At 31.7% G+C, this 18,155-nt stretch overlaps 1 protein-coding gene and 1 long non-coding RNA gene across 2 annotated transcripts; both read right to left on the reverse strand.

Moving 5' to 3' along the window:
- Positions 1 to 2,898: 2,898 nt before the first annotated feature.
- LOC130714517 (L-galactose dehydrogenase) lies at positions 2,899 to 6,545 on the reverse strand. The gene is made up of 5 exons (XM_057564415.1): positions 6,330 to 6,545; positions 6,013 to 6,241; positions 5,486 to 5,785; positions 5,025 to 5,153; positions 2,899 to 3,211 (listed from the first exon to the last, which is right to left on the reverse strand). The coding sequence occupies exons 1-5, from the start codon at positions 6,488 to 6,490 to the stop codon at positions 3,080 to 3,082; spliced, it is 951 nt and encodes a 316-aa protein (XP_057420398.1). The 5' UTR covers positions 6,491 to 6,545; the 3' UTR covers positions 2,899 to 3,079.
- Positions 6,546 to 11,847: 5,302 nt separating this feature from the next.
- On the reverse strand, positions 11,848 to 13,750 carry LOC130714042 (uncharacterized). The gene is made up of 4 exons (XR_009011110.1): positions 13,130 to 13,750; positions 12,884 to 13,000; positions 12,589 to 12,633; positions 11,848 to 12,504 (listed from the first exon to the last, which is right to left on the reverse strand). It is a non-coding gene; the product is annotated as an uncharacterized LOC130714042 (long non-coding RNA).
- Positions 13,751 to 18,155: the final 4,405 nt, after the last annotated feature.

Here is an 18,155-nt window from a genome sequence, read left to right on the forward strand (position 1 = left end):
GCCATGGCCCACTTTTCCTTAGAAGATCGTCATGGTTTCTACGACATCGATCTATATGGCACCAACACAAAATGCAAGTGGCATTTCACCTCAAAATTCCATCTCGTTAATAAGATCCTCAACTCGAGTGTCAATTGATTGTTTAGGGTCCTTGTACTTAATGTATTCTACCTCCAAAAGCTACCTAGCAACCAAACCCCACCAGGAATATGAGGATCAAATGCATTTTACGCAAACGCTAACCTGACATGGAAAAAAATTCTACAGGATTTATAAAACTTTATGTCTATGCAAACACAGTCCATTTTTATCATACAAAAAATGACGTAGGTTTCATTCACAATCGACCAAATCACAGATTTATCGGAGCATAAATTACATATATAAATTAAACATGGTAATGCAGGTGGCTGGTGGATCAAGTGACTACATGTGTGTGTGGGATCTTCGTTCGGGAACTGCTAATCCTATACATCAATGGAAATTGACAACTTCGTTGGAGTCTCTAAATTTAAATAAGGGAGCAGGTCACCATGAGTTTGATATTCACACCACTGGTTTTAATCCATCTCATCACTCCCTCAGAACATACACGACACACATCACTCTCTTTACATATGGTAGCATAATGAATGAAAATATGTCATTTTCAATCATTGCTTCAATTCATTTTTTGTTTTTATGACCCACAATGGTTTATTTTTCTTTAGTTCTCTTGCACACAATGGAGAGGCTGAAGATGGTGCACGCGGTGGTGGAGAAGGTGAGGATTGCCATTGAGACAGGGTTCGTGACGAGGAGGGCATTGTTGATGAGGAGGTGGAAGACGATGGGTACTTGGTGAGTTACGTGCATGATGATGGGAAGGGGTAGTCGAGATTTTTCATGATGGATGCGCTGTCGCCGGAGCTAGATGTTCTGGTGATGGTGAAGCTTCTGAGGCTTGTGTTGTATGGGTTTCATCTAGACAACTGGGTCATGCTGCAACCTTTGATGATGCACAAGTTTTATGATTTTTCATCATCTGCGCTCCGAATTTCCTTTCATTAGGAATGAGTTTCTAATTTTGAACCAATTTTAATGAATTATATCAAATAAATGTTCAAGAAATAAGTTTCTAATTTTGAACCATCAACCTGATTTATCTTGTATTTTTATTTTTAAACAATTTTAATGTATTATATCAAATAAATGTTCAGGAAACAAGTTTCTAATTTTGATACATCAACTTGATTTTTCTTGGATTTTTCTTTTTAAAGAATTACCTCAAATGAGTTCATTTTATCCTTCACATTTTGCAATCGCAGATATTCGAAAAATTTGTTTGGCCTACGTCCCGAAGGATACTACTCAAAGTTGCATTAAGTAGGGTTTGGTGTTGTTATTGTTCAGTCGTCGCCCTTGGCACGCTACTGGTGGTTGGGTCACTTGAGCTGACCTATTCCAGTCCGACCATGTGGTACTTGTTGTTGGTAAGGTCCCACCCTAGACTGGCGCAACAACTGAATTCATCTCGTGTCCGTAGGCGGTCTCGCTTGTGTGTTGGAAACTTGACGGCCACTTCTTGCCTCCACACCTCACGCTCCTTCTTTTGGGTATCATATTCCTCCACAATAATAAATTATTGGACTCTCGCCCTGAGCTCCGACATGTCTTGTGCAGGTCACCTTGTTAAATTACCATTTAAGGAACTAGCCCTCACACACCATGTTTGAAGGCCGCCACACAAACTAAGGGATTGGCGTCTGACATCTGAACATATACTTACTAAATTGTGCCATGTACGTCTGTATCATCTCGCCCTCCTACTGGCGAGCAGTAAAGAGGTTTGCGGTAGTAGCCTTTTGCACAATTTATTAAATCAAAGTATAGATGATAAAAATTAGAAGAAAATGTCTTAGTTTAATAAAACAACAAACATTTTAGAAACAATGAAAAGAGACTAAAACAATAGTTTTTGTGAAACCATGTGGACTGGGTGAGTCCCCTTGTCTCATTAGGGGCCTACCCATGGCTTCAGCTTGACGAGTTGACCCACTGGGATATCTCATATGTTCTAGCTCACTCCCATTTTTGGGGAAATTTTAGTCTTAGGCATGTATATTGATCCCAATTGCCTTCACGATTCATGTTAGATTTTGGGAACCCCAGCTATTGGGACGTGGACCCAAGCCACGGGACTATTTACATGCATAAGGGCGGTATAGACCTCGCAAAGAGATGCTCCTGTAGTGGTTGACCCCCTTCCCTAAGATTTACTTTTAATGTTCTAGCGCGCAAGAGATACACCTCAGGTACCTCATTTTCTAGATGATGATGATGATGATGAACAAGAGGCACCTCCTTTTCTAGATGACAATGATGATGATGATGATGAACAAGAGGAGAATGTGCCTGAGGGGGATGAGGATGAAGACCGAACAGCATATGGTCTCTTCTAGGTTTCTGTTATGTGTGACTCACCTGACTTTTAGTTCCTTCTTTTGTAAAGACATATTTTAAATCCTTGCAAATTAATTTAGCCTCTCATCAAGTTTATTACAGTTGTTGCAATATGCAAAAAATGATGTTTAGTCCCAAAAGTACTACGCTAAAGAGCTAAAATACTTTTTTTTTCTAAATCGGAAAGATAAATTGCACCCTCCAGGAATTGATCCCTAGACCTCCCCCTCCCAACCCATATGTCGCCTAACTCTTACTATTTGAGCTATTAAAGAGGAACTAATTCCTAAATAATGTGATATTTCAAGGAATTTATAAACAGATATAAAACCTAAATTATACCTCGATGGATGGATTCAATCAATGACTCCAGTTTTATTCATATAAACATCAGAACTTTGAGAAAGTTAAATATTAGTGAGCCCTTAGTCTCTCACGTAGCTGGAGATTATCACATTGAAACTTCACTGAGTAAGAAATTTATTGAATGCACCCTACAAGATAAGCAAAATAAAATTGGATAGTAGATCTTAATAGCTTCGAGAGTAACTTCTCTTATTGAGTAAAGAACATTCTTAACAGAAATGGGCACACTGCATTCCTTCATAAGGAATACAAAGCAGTAGAATTAAAAAAGTCAGCTCTGCTGGATTCCACTAGGCCATGACTGATTTTTAACAGGCTTTAGAATGTTTTCAACTTCTGATAGAGTCTCTTCATCTATTCCAGAAGCTGCAAGTTCCCTTGCGGCAGCAACATTTTCCTCCACCTAATTTGTAACAACAACTCAATTTAGAACTGATAATCCTTATTCAGTGATTGATCCATGCCACAAATTTGAGATATGAGAAATTCTTGCATAAGCCTAGCGCACCCAGTATGGGTACACTAAGCCAATAATGTATTAACACACTAGTTAGAGCAGTTAATTATTAATTAACTGTGATAGTCAATCATTGATTAATAATGTGCCAATAATACTGGGGTGCAATAGCTTTATGGAAGGAAGTTTCCACTTTTTAAAGTTCTGTTGGAAAGAGTGAGTGAGATAAAAGTGTACAACTGTTATAATACTGGGGTGCACTAGGTCTATGGAAGGAAGGTTCCATGTTTCAAACTTCTGTTGGACTGAGTGAGCAAGATAAAAGTGTACAACCATGTTTACTCGGAAGGCGTTACATTTGTTTTTGCGCATTGATGATAAAGCATGAATAGCAGAACTAATGCAAATCATTTGAGTGTAACAAACTTCTGCTGCTTATGAAATGTTAAAAAAATGTTCTGATGACTATATAACACAAATTTTGAAAGCCAATGCATACAAATGTCAAGAAGGTGTTCATATTTTCTATCTCAAGCAAAAGCAAAAGAGTTTACTCATAACTTGGATAGCTCAAAAAGATGAAAAACCATTTATTTAGCGGCAGTGAATTTCATAACTATGTGAGAGGTCCTTGCTATAAATATCTTTTACATGCTAACCGTATACTTTCAGTTCTAACTGCTACAAAACTTTTTGTTCTAGATTTTCTTTGGACACTTCACTTTATCCACCCACCAGGCAGGCACCAAAAATAGTTTATAGAAAATTTGCTGATGTTGCGAGAAAAATCCAAAAGAGTTCATCTAACTTTACTGGATATTAATATGTGCTACATCATGTCCATGCCATACAAACAATATAAAGGGACAAAAAAGGAAAGTGGGGGGGTGGGGGGGGAGTATCTTTAGCCATCTATTATCACCCTAACCCATGTTTATAAACATAAGAATTCTAAATACCCTTCGTCCCAACCTAAATTAATAGAGAAGAAACAGAAGACATCTATATCTGACTGGCCATCAACAAATAACTTACTTTCTCTTGAAACTTAAACTATGAAAGAAAAAGCTGGAACACAGTATAGGTTCATAGTCAACATGGTTGCATGTTAACACCCCGGATCTTTTGGTGTAGGAATAGCTACGTACAGGATATTAATAAAACTTCAGTTTACATAGCTTAGAAAAATCAAGTCTTTAAAGTTTAAAGGCCTTCTATGAAGTACATCAATACACAAAGATAGACAATGTGGTCTTACATGATAATACAGACATATAATCACATTAACAAGAGTGCTGCAAGCAACAGTAAAAAAACATACAGAAAAACTTCAGAGTACTACCATCAATTAGAGCCTAGAAATCTTCTTTGTAGTTTGTAATTAATTTAATGACAGTGTGCTGTGCACTAACTTATGGCCTCAGATCAACAAACATTGCATTAGCATATACCACATACCTTTTTTTATGCTTGTTACTGCTCCTTTGTTAAATTAATATGCATGAAAAAACAGAAGGAGCAACATACACATATTTAACCAAGGAAAATGCTCATACATGCTTCAATGAAAACAATAAAGGAAAGAGGTAACTATTTGATTGATCAAGTGACACAATGAAGCTTTCCAAAAAAAAAGTGACACAATGAAAACAATAAAGGACAGAGGTTCATGCATTATCGACCAGATAATAGATTTATCAGAGCATATATTAGACATATAAATCAAATATGCCAATTCAGGAAGATTATGAAACAGAACCTGTTCAACAGATCTCATGCCAACAAGCACCGATGTGATATCCTTATTTACCAAGCTGTACTGCAGTGCTAACTTTGAAATGTTCTTTCCCTTCTCTTTACAATGGGTTGCAGCAGCTTGACACGCAGACTGCAAATTTCCAAAACATCTTAAAATTCAGATTAGGCTTAAAACTCTCTACCCTATCTATAAACCTATTCAGCAATATCTCTAATCAATGTCAAAACTCTCAACACAAAACACATAAAAGCAAAAGCAATTTAGATTTGATGAAATATGAACTACCACTCCATAAGTAAACAAACAGAAATCATAACTTCTAAACTAAGGTTATTGATTCATGTTTGCTACCTAATACGAAATCAAACTACATCTAAAATAATTGCAGGCACATAATAACAGAATCAGTTCTTATTTAATTGACTTTTACGCGAAAAATATTGACTAGACAGGTAAACCACCTTGAGTTCTGCCGAAGCCGGATGCCACTCGGGAGGCCCAGCCTCAGTTAGCAGGCCCATTGCCAGAGGAGAAGCATTGATAACACCAACACCTTTGGACTTCAGATACGGCACTAAATCCTCCAACGTCGTGTCGTTTATACAATGATGACAATACGACAACACCACATCCAGGGTTCCCGGCGGAACCCTATCCAGCACATAACTGTAAATCTCCAAAGGAAGCCCAGTAATGCCAATGAACCTAGTCTTCCCAGCTTCCTTCAATTTCTGCAGCGCCGGAATCGTCTCCTCAACAATCTAAACAACAATGAGTTACCGTCATTTAGGGTTTCGCAAATTCAACAATAACTATTAGAATTAGGGAAACCTAACTCAAGCCAAAAGCTAGCTCCAGAGTTGAGGGTTGTTCTACCCTTTATAAGCACTTGATTGACCATATCTCTAGCCAATGTGGGACTCTAACAATAACAATGAAATAGAGAAAAATGCATAACATTTCTGATTTCAAACTTCAAAGTTCAAACCTGGTTCAACGATCCGAATTCAATGTCATGGCATTGAAGAATGTCAACATAATCAAGCTGCAACCTCTCCAAGCTTTCTTCGACACTTTTGGTGACCCTTTCTGCGCTGAAATCGAACCCCTCTTTGTACCTTCCGCATTTCGTTGCTACAATGTAATCGCTTCGCGGAACATTCAACGCTTTCAGTGCTTTTCCCAGCACTGTTTCTGATAGTGTTCCACCGTAGAATCTTCAAATGGAAAAACGAATGAATCAAAATTTGTATCAGAAAATTGAAAACGAGAGAAATGAGGAAGTGATGATGAAGTTTGAGTTACGGTGAAGTGTCGAAGAAGTTGATGCCGGATTGGAAGGCGAAGCGAACGGAGGCGATGGCTTGTTCTTCGGGGACGGTGCCGAAGACGTTGCCGAGAGGGGAGGCTCCGAACCCGACTGTGCTGAGCTTCAGTCCGGTTCTTCCGAGTTCACGAAGCTCCATTTTTCTGGTTTGTTTGTTTGTTGGGTTTTGTTTTCTTACATCTTCTTTGGATATATGATGATGATGATGATTATGGTCCTTTGGTGATTTTAGTAAAGTGTGTTGTGGGTCCATGCATGTTTTCTCCAAAATTAAATGAAAAACAAACATAGTTCCGAATGATAGTTTAAGTGATAGGAGTTGATTTTTATTCATTCTTAGGTTCGAACCCCGACTCTTACTTGTAATTACTGACCCAAATGATAAGGGTTGATGGACACATAGGATGAGAACGAGGAGGTCCAATGATCAACTTTATAGAATTGTAGTTTATCTTCATGATGTACCAAAAAAATAGCTACACAAGAGCGTCTAAACACAATGACGCAATAATATTGGACGGCGGACTCCTCCAAATGCGCTGTGGAGTACCCTCCATCTCAGCAATATCACAATTTCTTATGTTTTGTATCGTAACAGCTATCGTTTCTCGCTAAGAAATGAGCCGCATTATTCATCTCTGTAGGAATCTGATAAATCTCAACTTGCTTGTGGAAAATTCGTGAAGAATTGGGGCCAAAATAGAGCAATTCCGGTGGATATCCTCTTTGCAAGTTGGAAATTTCCATTCCTACCTAATACACATATTTGCCAAACTTTATTTTTGTACTTTCAATTAATAATTTTGGTTATTCTTTCTCCATCTATTTCTAAAAACATATTTGCATAAAATTGTATAGTCATTGTATTTTTGTTCTTTTATTATTAATATCTTAAAAATAAAATAATTACATATATTAAGATCAAAGTGTTGATCAATAATCCGCTTCTGCACTCACTACGTTCTGATGAACGATAGATTATTGCTTCAGAGGTTCTGAAGATAAAAGCTCTGATGATGGGTTCTGAAGAATCAAGTGCTGAAGACTCTGAAGACCAGAAGTTCTGAGTGAACGGTCAAAGACTCTGAAGACTTGAAGATTCTGAAGATCCAAAGAAAGCTGGCTCTGAAGACCAAGTGCTTCTACTCTGAAGACCAGAAGTTCTGAAGTGAACGGTCCAGATGCTGAAGACTTGAAGTTCTAAAGATCCAAGCAACCTCGTGACTCTGATTAGAAGTTTCACAAGTTCCAATATGAAGCGCCTCTAATGATCAGAAGTCGAATGCAAAGGGCAAATGTCATTATCAAATAGTACGAGCGCAATGTACTATCCCGACCGCCTACCTAACGAGGATCAGCCAATCTACGATCTGGAAATTTCAGAAGTACCCTCCAACATATAGAATTTCACAACGGAAAAATCACTCAAGAATATGCTATAATGTGAATGTTTGACATATATTTTTCATTCAAAAAAGGAAGTTAGTTTACAAGCTCCCTTGCATCGTAATAACAATTTGCACACATATAAGAATGTCATCTATATTACCTAAAAATGACCGAAAGTTTACTTGATATGGAATATATCATAAAGTAAATTCACCTTATTACACAATCTATGTGTTTATCGCATAATTAGTACGAACAAATTTTTGGGCATACTCAATGTGCATTGCACGGGACGAGCTGAATCCTAATGAGATTTGTTCATGGAAATGAAAAAGCACTACCAATAAAGAGTTTGATAAGAAAAATCCAAACGCAGACTAAAGAACCCAAAACAAAACCAATAGAGCCACCTTCACTATAATACTTTTCCCTTAAAATAATCTTTAATACTTAATTTATATGTTACTTATGAAAAATAATAGTAATTAGTTTCAATTTTTTATTATTTTTAAAAACTTCCTAAACTTGTGATTTCTAATTCAATTAAAATAATCTTTAACTTAATTTACTATATGAAGAGTTTTAAATTATTTTTAAATATTAAATATTATTAATAAATAATTCATATTATTATTAATGAAAAAGTCATGTCAATTTTACTTCTTATTTTTTACCTTAATTTGTAGTTAAAAATTAAAATAATATTAATGTTAAGCCAAAAATATGAGAACCTGAAAAGTTTTGTTATTAGTAATTACTATAATAAATAATATAAAAGGGTATTAAGAAATATAAATTTTAATATTATTATCAATGTAGAGGTCAAGTCAATTTTACTTTTATTTATTATTATTGTGATAAATATTATAAATAAAAAATCTTCAATTTGTGATATTAATTATAATTTTAATAATAATATTTTAAGATGAGAAACTGAGAATGTAAACAATGAGTAATTAATATAGTTAAATAGAATGTTTACAATGTTATCTATATATACTAGAGCTTTTACCCGTGCGCTGCACGGCGAAAAAGATTATGAACTTTGTACAAGAACAAATTAAAAAGACAACAATCCATTGAAATCCAAATATGAATACGAATTTCATTAAACTTACGAATAATTTGAACTCAAATTGAATATCTTTTGAATAGAATCTCTTCTAAATTCAATAAAGGCACAAAAAATACATAGATATCACTATTAGTTAATTCATCTTGGACTGCCATCTCTTCCTTTCTATAATTGAACTTGAAGGGACCTGCAAAAGAAGGAGAATGAGTTATTAATGATTTTCTATTTTTCTTATTCAACGTCTTTTAAAGACTTTATTTATAACCTTCAAGCATAATGAAAACATTTGAAAATAATTCATAATGTTCAAGGGTAAATAGTTTATAACTAACCAATCATATGTTTTGGAATACTTCTTCATAGCTAGACCACATTTCGAGTGCTATTTGAAACTACTCCTTTGTCATCAACAATGAGAATCTTCAACCCTTTTCTGGATTTAACTCTTGATACTGCTACATATAATTGACCATGCGTGAACACCGGCCGTGGAAGATATAATCCAACATGCGACAAAGATTGTCCTTGACTCTTATTGATAGTCATGGCAAAACAAACAGTTATTGGGAATTGCCGTCGTTGGAATTTAAAAGGGAGGCCAGTGTCGGAAGGAGTCAAGCTCATTCTAGGAATATAAACAGGTTTTCCTGATTTTAGTCCTGATAGTGCGGTAGCTACAATAATATAAGGTGTCAAATATGTAACCATCAATAAATTTTTTATTTTGATTATAAACAATTTAAGATATAAAAAATGAAAGAACAATCATAATAAAGATGTAAATATTCAAAAAACATAAATTCGGACACATATAATATTTATACTCATACACCGATTTAAATAATATAAAAATTTTGGAAAAAAAAAGAAATTAGTCAAAATCACCAATTCTGCACATGTGACATATAATTTGCCTTGAAGATTAAAATACATATATTTCAATTTATTAGATTATGGACTTACAAAGTGAATCCAAAATACATAGATATATATAATTGCTCCTAAATTTCTCTTAGAATTATTAACAGTGCACTTAAATTATTTAAAAATAAATTTTCCATGCAGCAAAAAAATTATTCGAAAATGAACCTTTAACATGAAAGTGATTTCAAGTAGAATGCTCTTACCCGTGCACGATAGATTTTACTCTTATTATTAGGCATGTATCAATACAACGATTCAAAACAAAATTGATATACTAAAATCAATATTTACAAATGTTTTAGCTGCTATAATAAGAGACTAAAAAAATGAGCATTCAACAAACCAAAACCACAACGAATATCATACAACCCGCAAAATTTCACACAACTTTTATATATATTTACTCCTAAAATTATTTAAAAAGTTATGAAAATTATATATATTAATTTTTATGTCAAAGTATTTTCTTTCAAAATGTGTGACATAATTTTACATTCACATTAGTTAAAATTGTATATACTTATTCATAAAATTATTTAATTTATTTTTATATTTTATTTAACATTAGTTATAATCTTATATTTTTATTAATGTCAGTTTACCAATTTTAAACAATCAATAAAAAAAAATATTATTACTGAAATTTATTAGAAAATTAGTTCTAATTTTAGGAAATTTGCTATTATTAAAAAATAATAGCTTTGAAGTGTGAATTTATTCTAAGAATAAAATATTTAATGTAGTTGATTGTAAAATGTTCATTCCCGTGCTTTTTCTCGTGCGCTGCACGACGAAGTTTGATATTGTATTAGACACATTAACTAACAGAGTCCTTATAAAGGGAAAAATGAATTTGATAGAAAGTCATGAGATTGAGATAAATTATAAAGCGACATAATGAAGCTCAAAGGATAATTTACATATATTCGTTTAACGTAGTCATTGTACAATGGATTTAGCTCTTATTATTTAGGCATGTATCAATACAATGATCCATCAACAAAATTGATATACTAAAACCAATATTTGTTAATTTTTTAACTGATAAAATAAAAATACTAAATAAAGATGAGCATTCAACAAAATAAAACCAAAATGAATTTCATATAACCTGCAAAGTTTCGCACAACTTCTATAGAAAATCATTTAAAAATTATGAAAAATATACTTAAATCAAGTGAAAATTTATTCTTTTATATGATTTAAAATATTTTATTTTTGTCAACAAAAAATTAATTTCTTCTTAAAAAGTTTTCATTATCTGCTAAAACCAAATATTTTCAAGTTTGCATTATCTGCTCAAACTATAGGCAGAGGAAACGATAGACAGGTTTAGTTATTTTAAAACATTAAATTAAATTAAATTTTTTAATCAACTCATTTTATAAAATAATTTTCAGGAACAATAAAAATAAGTCTTTTTTTTTCAAAATAAATCTAACTCCAATATAAAATTTAAATAACGAATCAACCTTTAATTGGGAACTACTTAAGCTAAATCAATTAAATTAAACCATGTGGGAATTCCAAACGTATACTAATGGATAACCACCCCCATTGAAATGCATTTATGTAGTCAAAGATTAAAGGGTAGTGAAAAATTCAATAGAGAAGTTATTGGAAACCCAAAAGATATGAGTAAAGATTCAATGGAAAAATTAAATTGTTTGTAAAGAAAGATACATAGTGGGACAATTCGAAATTTTATAATAGCAACAGAATCATATTGTTATGATTTGCTTCTATTTTTGGAAAAAAAAAACACAATGTCATATCAAATAGATATGATAAGCTTTGGAAAGAACTTATATATATATTTTTTTGAAAGTGAAAGTTATAAATTGAAAATAAAGAAACATAAATATTTTAATTAACGTATAAATAGAAGCAGGAAAAAAAAGAACAATACTACTCATTTATTAAAAAAAAACAATAACTAATCAAATAACAAAAAACTTAAATTTCATAAAAAAAACTTCTTTAGAAACAACAAATTGTTATGATTTTCTCCAATTATTGGGGAACTTAAAAAAACATGTCATTGCAAATTATATAATAAATAATGATTTTGTTTTATAAAACATTGCAAAGAGAAATTGAAAATACATAGAAAGAACTTTTTGTTTATTAATTTCAAAAAAAAAGATAACCTGCATTTTACCGTAAAAATAGGAAAAAGTTGAAAGATAGAACGTAGGAAAAATATCAAATAAACAACTTTTTGTAAAAAGTTTATTCAAGAACAGATTTGGAAATATAACTCTACAACCTATCTAATGAATTAAAAAAAAACATATCTAATGAATTAAAAAAAAAACATATCTAATGAATTAAAAAAAAACATATCTAATGAAAATAATACTGATTGACAACTGTAACCATTGCATCAAACAAATGGATGAACATAATATCAGTTGAAACATTCATTACATCCAGGTACACAGCTCCTAGAGCAACTTGAAATAGAAAACAAAGAAAAGAAGAAAAACTAAATCAAGGATCTTAAAAGGGTAACCACGGCTCAAAGAACCAACAAAATACATCAAAAAATAAAAGCAAGATCAATAACAATACATTTTCTCCTTGACAATCTTCAATGGCTTCTTGCTTGCTAAATCAGTTGCAATGGCTTCAGCGTCAATAGGGATGGGACATTTATAAGGAGGAGAATCATGATCCTCGGCTTGAAGGGAGTCCTGAGAGTTGCCATTGACTGGGACAACAACTTTCATATTTCCATCAACTTCAACTTCCTTTTCCTGAGTCTGAAAACATTAGGGAAAAAATTTAATAAGTATATAATGTCTAGCAAAAATTAAGTAATTTGAAAACATAAGTAATCATAGGACCTGCTCATTTTCGGATTTTGAGATGAACATCCCTGCTATTTTAATCTGATTAAAAGCAAGAGGGAAAAACACAAAATCTAATTAGTAAAAATAGAACACACAGGAACAACACTTTCAAAAAAAACTCATCTTTTGTGACATTGTTTCCCAACAAAACAAATATGAAACTATTATACATCAATCCTTATAGGTAGAAACCTATAAGAGATGGAATGAAGGAACTTCTGCGGTAAAAAAAAAATACACTACAGTAAAGAAATGAGAATGGAAAATAAGAAACATCAAAATTGAATACCTATAAGAAATCACTTCTGCATATAATTCCACCGCGACGGTTCCGTTGGAAGGGTAGGATGTGCCAATTGTTGAACTTCATGATTAGCTAAATCAACACTAATAGCTGCAGAGCCACCTAATCACAAAAAATCACTTTTACATCAGCAAGAGACACAGTGTCCAGGTTAATCATAGCATTAAAAGAAAGCCAATTAGAAAATTTTAGAGAACCATTTACAAACATAAGAGATCATAACCAAAATACCTCTAAGAAGTTGTCCCTCCAAGTGAATGAAATCATTCCTGCAAGTAAAGGAGAACGGCAGTAAGCAAAAGAAGCAGGGTAAGTAACAATGTTGTTGTCGGCGACGGTGGATGAACTCTTTGTGGCAGAGAAGAACTCTTCTGCGTGAAGATGATGAGGAGAGTTTCAGGGGTTAGGCGACGGAAGGAGGGGGAGAGGATGATGACTGTGGAGAGGGGAGAGAACAGGATTTCAAATTGCACCGGAAAGAAGAAAACATTGAGAGAAAAAGGAAGGTATGGAGGCAAGGGAGTAGTGGGGAAGAAAATTGATTTGGCTGTTGGGTTGGCCGTCCTTGGAATGAGATTCATGGGATCACAATTGAGGACCTTATATATAAGGGTTTCAGGGAGGGAAAGGCTATGGATTTTCATAGGGTTTATGAAATTAGAATTAGGACAGACGATAACAGATAATTGGGTAGTAGGGAAAGATGGTGGGAATGAACAATGGTAATTGGGCACATATGGAGGAAGATTAAAAGCAAAAATTTAAATTCAAATGAAGGGGGTTGAGAAACCAAAAAAAATGGCGGCCTGGGGAAGAGCAAGAGAGAAGATAGAGGGGTTGATGCATTAATCAGTTAGGGTTTCAAAAATTGACCAAAAAAATGTAGAGATTTAAAACGTTTAATAAATTTTTATTTTCACCATTGAATTTGATTTATGCATTAGAAGATAAAAGGATACCTAGAAAAAGAAGCAGTGAAGTTATTGGAAACCCAAAAGATATGATTAAAGATTGAATGAAAAAATTAAATAGTTAATAAAAATATATATATAGTGGGAGAATTCAAATTTTTATTAACGTATAAATACATAAATAGTAACAGGAAAAAAAACAATGGGTATATAGAAAAGAATAATTACTGCTAAAAAAGAATAATTACTACTCAAAAAACAAAATATGTTTTTTTTTTAACTTAAAAACAAAATATGTTGATTAGGAACCAAATATTGTTATGATTTGCTCCTATTATTTGGGGAACTTTAAAAAAACATGTCATTTATCGGAATCATATAATATTAATAATGATTTTGTTTTTTATTGTTTTTTTTTGGAAGGTTGATGGGAGAGAGAAAATATAGGAGGAGAAATTTCTGGAGTGCGATAAGGAAGTGTTACGAATTAAATAGGAAGGAGAGAGAATTCATAGTGGAGGAGTTAGGGGGAGAGAGAAGATGGGTTCAGAAGGATTAAAATAATGGAAAGGGAGTTAGTGGGAGAGAGAAGATGGGTTGAGAAGGAATAAAATATTCAAAAATATTGGGGTTGGGAGGGGGAAAAAGAGAAACGCATTGATGGCATAGAAGGTGAGAGAAGGTGTTTGGAATAAACTGTATTAAAATAATGGGTGAGTGAATAAAATATTGCAGTTTATTCAGGTGGGGGAATAAAATATTGCCAAAAATTTGTGGAGCTGACACATCAGCTAACAACTTCTTAGAATGATTCTGTTTTAATATATGTATTGATATGTAAAGCACACTTGTGCTTTTTGCATGCAATAAATGCATTAAATCATAAAAGCTCACATACTTTTATATTAAATACATTAAAAAATATATAATTTAATAAATTAAAAACTGAAAAAATTTGTGTTATAAAAAACTATTCAACTACTTATATTAAATAACAACATTCATAGACTTAAAATTAACTTGAGTTTTGCATTTAACAAATTTTAAAAATCAAAATTAAAAACAAAATAATATTTATTAATAATTAATTTAGATAAAATACTTTTAAAATAAAAAAGTTATATATATATATATATACATATGTAAAGCAGACTTGAAAAAATAACATTAAACACATAAAAAATAGTAAATTTATTTTGAATTAAAAACATTAAGTAAAAAAATTGAAAACTAAAATAAAAACTATATCAAATTTATTATTCATTATATTAATTATTAATTGTTAAACTTTTCAATTTCTCATATTTAAAAGTAAATATTAAAATTTAAAAATTTTCAATTTATTTCTCTTATTTAAAATGACATATTTAAATTATTTAAATTTTAATTATTCCTTACAACTTGAGGTGAATTTTAAAAAAATAATAATTGAAATTGACTACCTTACATTAATGACAATAATAGATTGTTAATAATAATTTGTTTATATTCTTTACATTATTGTTAATAATAATTATAAATCTTATTAGTTATTAATCATAAGTTGAGAAATTTTAAAAAAATAAAAAATAAAACTTATTACTATTTATTACTTATAAAAAAATATTTATGAATAATTAATATCGAAAAAATAGTTGATAATTAAAAAAAATGTCTCTATAAGATATTATTGTTACTATATCGAATGTGTATATTATTTGAAAAAAAAATTAATATGATTTTTGATATATTATATAGAAGTAAAAATAACTTGAGGAAGCATAACATAGAAAAATAATTATAACAAAAGTTGAATAAATTTAAATTTACTAAATAATATTTTACGATACTAAAATTATAACTTATTATAATTTTTAAGTTAAAATTATTTCAAGTTCAAAAAAAAGTTAAAATTATTTTACTGTTGATAAAAAGTATTAAAAAAATGTTATTATAACTTATATTAAAACCTTATTACTTGAAAAATAGAATAACATATGAGGACAATAATTGAGTATCAATGTTTACAACCGGATATATGATAAATCAGCACCTCTGCAGTTGAAACCACAATAATAAACCTAAAAACAGAGAACCCAAATCAATAAAATATATTACAACCAAAGTTTTTAAAATTAATTTAATACTAATACAAAAGAAATTTAATTACACTGTAATAATTTTTATACTATATTAAAAAAAATAGTGTAAATAAACCCGTGCAACGCACGGGTATTATTTCTAGTTAATAAGTAATTACAACTGTTATTAATGTATAGGTAAGCTAAATTTTACTGTTATATATATATATATATGTAATTAATAATTAAAATAATATTAATGTTAAAATTTAAATATGAAAAATTGAAAGGTTTTGTTATTAGTAGTTAAAATAATGAATAATATAAAATGTTATTAATAACTAATTAATATTATTATTAATGTGTACGTCAAGTAAATTTTACTTTTACTTATTATTATTGTGATAATTATTATTAATATAAAATTATCAAGTTTTGATATTATTTTTAATTTAATAAGAGAAACTGTGTATTTTTATAATTAGTAATTAATATAATGAAAATTATACAATGCTATCAATTAGAAACTATAATTTTTATTAATGTATTGGTCAAGTCAATTTTGCTTATATATATTTATATTTTATTTTTCCAAAAATCAACAAAATTAATTGCATTTCTTAATTTGTGTGTTTCTTCTCTTCCCGAACAATTATATAAGAACTGATGAGTGTTACTATTGATCGCAGACACAACCTTGGAAAAGCAATAAGGCAATACCGTCCTTCTTGTTTTTTCGATCATCCAAATATGTATTACTTTTCACCCGGAAGTGTCATTGGCAAATATCATATCATATTATATGTTTGACTCATCTCTAAAATCTCATTGGTTCACTAAAAAATTCATCGTTTTAAGCATTTGGTGATGGGTCATGCTTCATTCCATTCACAGTCATATTGAAGGTCAGCTTTTCTTTAGGTAAAAACTTTTTAAGCTTACTTGAAGGGTGAATTGCTTGTTCAGTTATCCTGTGAATCTAACAATGATTTAATTTCAAGAATTCAACACATGGTGTTAGTGTTAACCTAGTTGGATAGTCAATAATGTTTGTAGTCATAGATTTTTACAACAGATTTTGTGTTTTTTCATATGGCTTTTTCATTATTGGAGGGTCCATTTGTTGCATCCAAGATTCCGAGTCCTATGCATAATGAAAATGGACTATATTTACATAGACACAAAGTTCTACAAATTTTTTCCGTGTCAGGTCATAGTTAACGTAAAATGTCTTTGATCCTCATCTTCTTGGTGGGGCTTTGGTTGACAGTTAGTTGTTGAAGGTAGAATACATGGAGTACAAGGACCCTAAACAATCAATTGACACTTGAGTTGAGGATCTCATTACCAGGATGACTTAATGAGGGGAAATGCAACTTGCATTTCGTGCTGGTGCCAAATGGATTGAGATGCTAGATAACCATGAGGATCTTCTAAGGAAAAAATGGGTCACGACATGCATCATCTAAATTTGGTAGTACAATTTGTCAATGGATATGAGCAATTGTAGTAGAGTAAAGATCGAAAATACCCGAACAACCATTATAACCATGGAATGATAACTGCGTCTGATTTTATGGATTAAAACCATTAGTGTGAATATCAAACTCACGGTGACCTGCTCTCTCATTCAAATTTTGAGCCTCCAACAAAGTTGGTAATTGCCATTGTTGTATAGGATTAGCAGCGCCTGAACGAAGATCCCACACACACATGTAGCTAGTTAACCCGCCAGCCACAAGATTCTGATCATCGCTGCCATAATCGTTGCCATCAAAATATTGAATGTTGTGGCTGGTGGGTCAACTAGCTACATGTGTGTTTGGGATCTTCGTTCGGGCGCTTCTAATCCTATACAACAATGACAATTAACAACTTTGTTGGAGGCTCAAAATTTGAATGATATAGCCGGTCACCATGAGTTTGGTATTCACATTATTGGTTTTAATCCATAAAATCAGACTGAGTTATCATTCCATATTTATAATGGTTGTTCGAGTATTTTCGATCTTTACTCTACTACAATTGCTCATAATCATTGACAAACTGTACTACCAAGTTTAGATTATGCATGTCGTGGCCCATTTTTCCTTAGAAGATCTTCATGGTTTCTACGACCTCGATCTATATGGCACTAGGACAAAATGCAAGTGACATTTCTCCTGAAAAGCCATCCTGGTAATAACATCCTCAACTCGAGTGTTAATTGATTGTTCAGGGTCCTTGCACTTTATGTATTCTACCTCCAAGAGCTGCCAAGAAACCTAAGCCCCGCCAAGAAGATGA

The sequence above is a fragment of the Lotus japonicus genome, chromosome 4 (assembly GCF_012489685.1).
Source record: "Lotus japonicus ecotype B-129 chromosome 4, LjGifu_v1.2".
Taxonomy (NCBI): Eukaryota; Viridiplantae; Streptophyta; class Magnoliopsida; order Fabales; family Fabaceae; genus Lotus; species Lotus japonicus.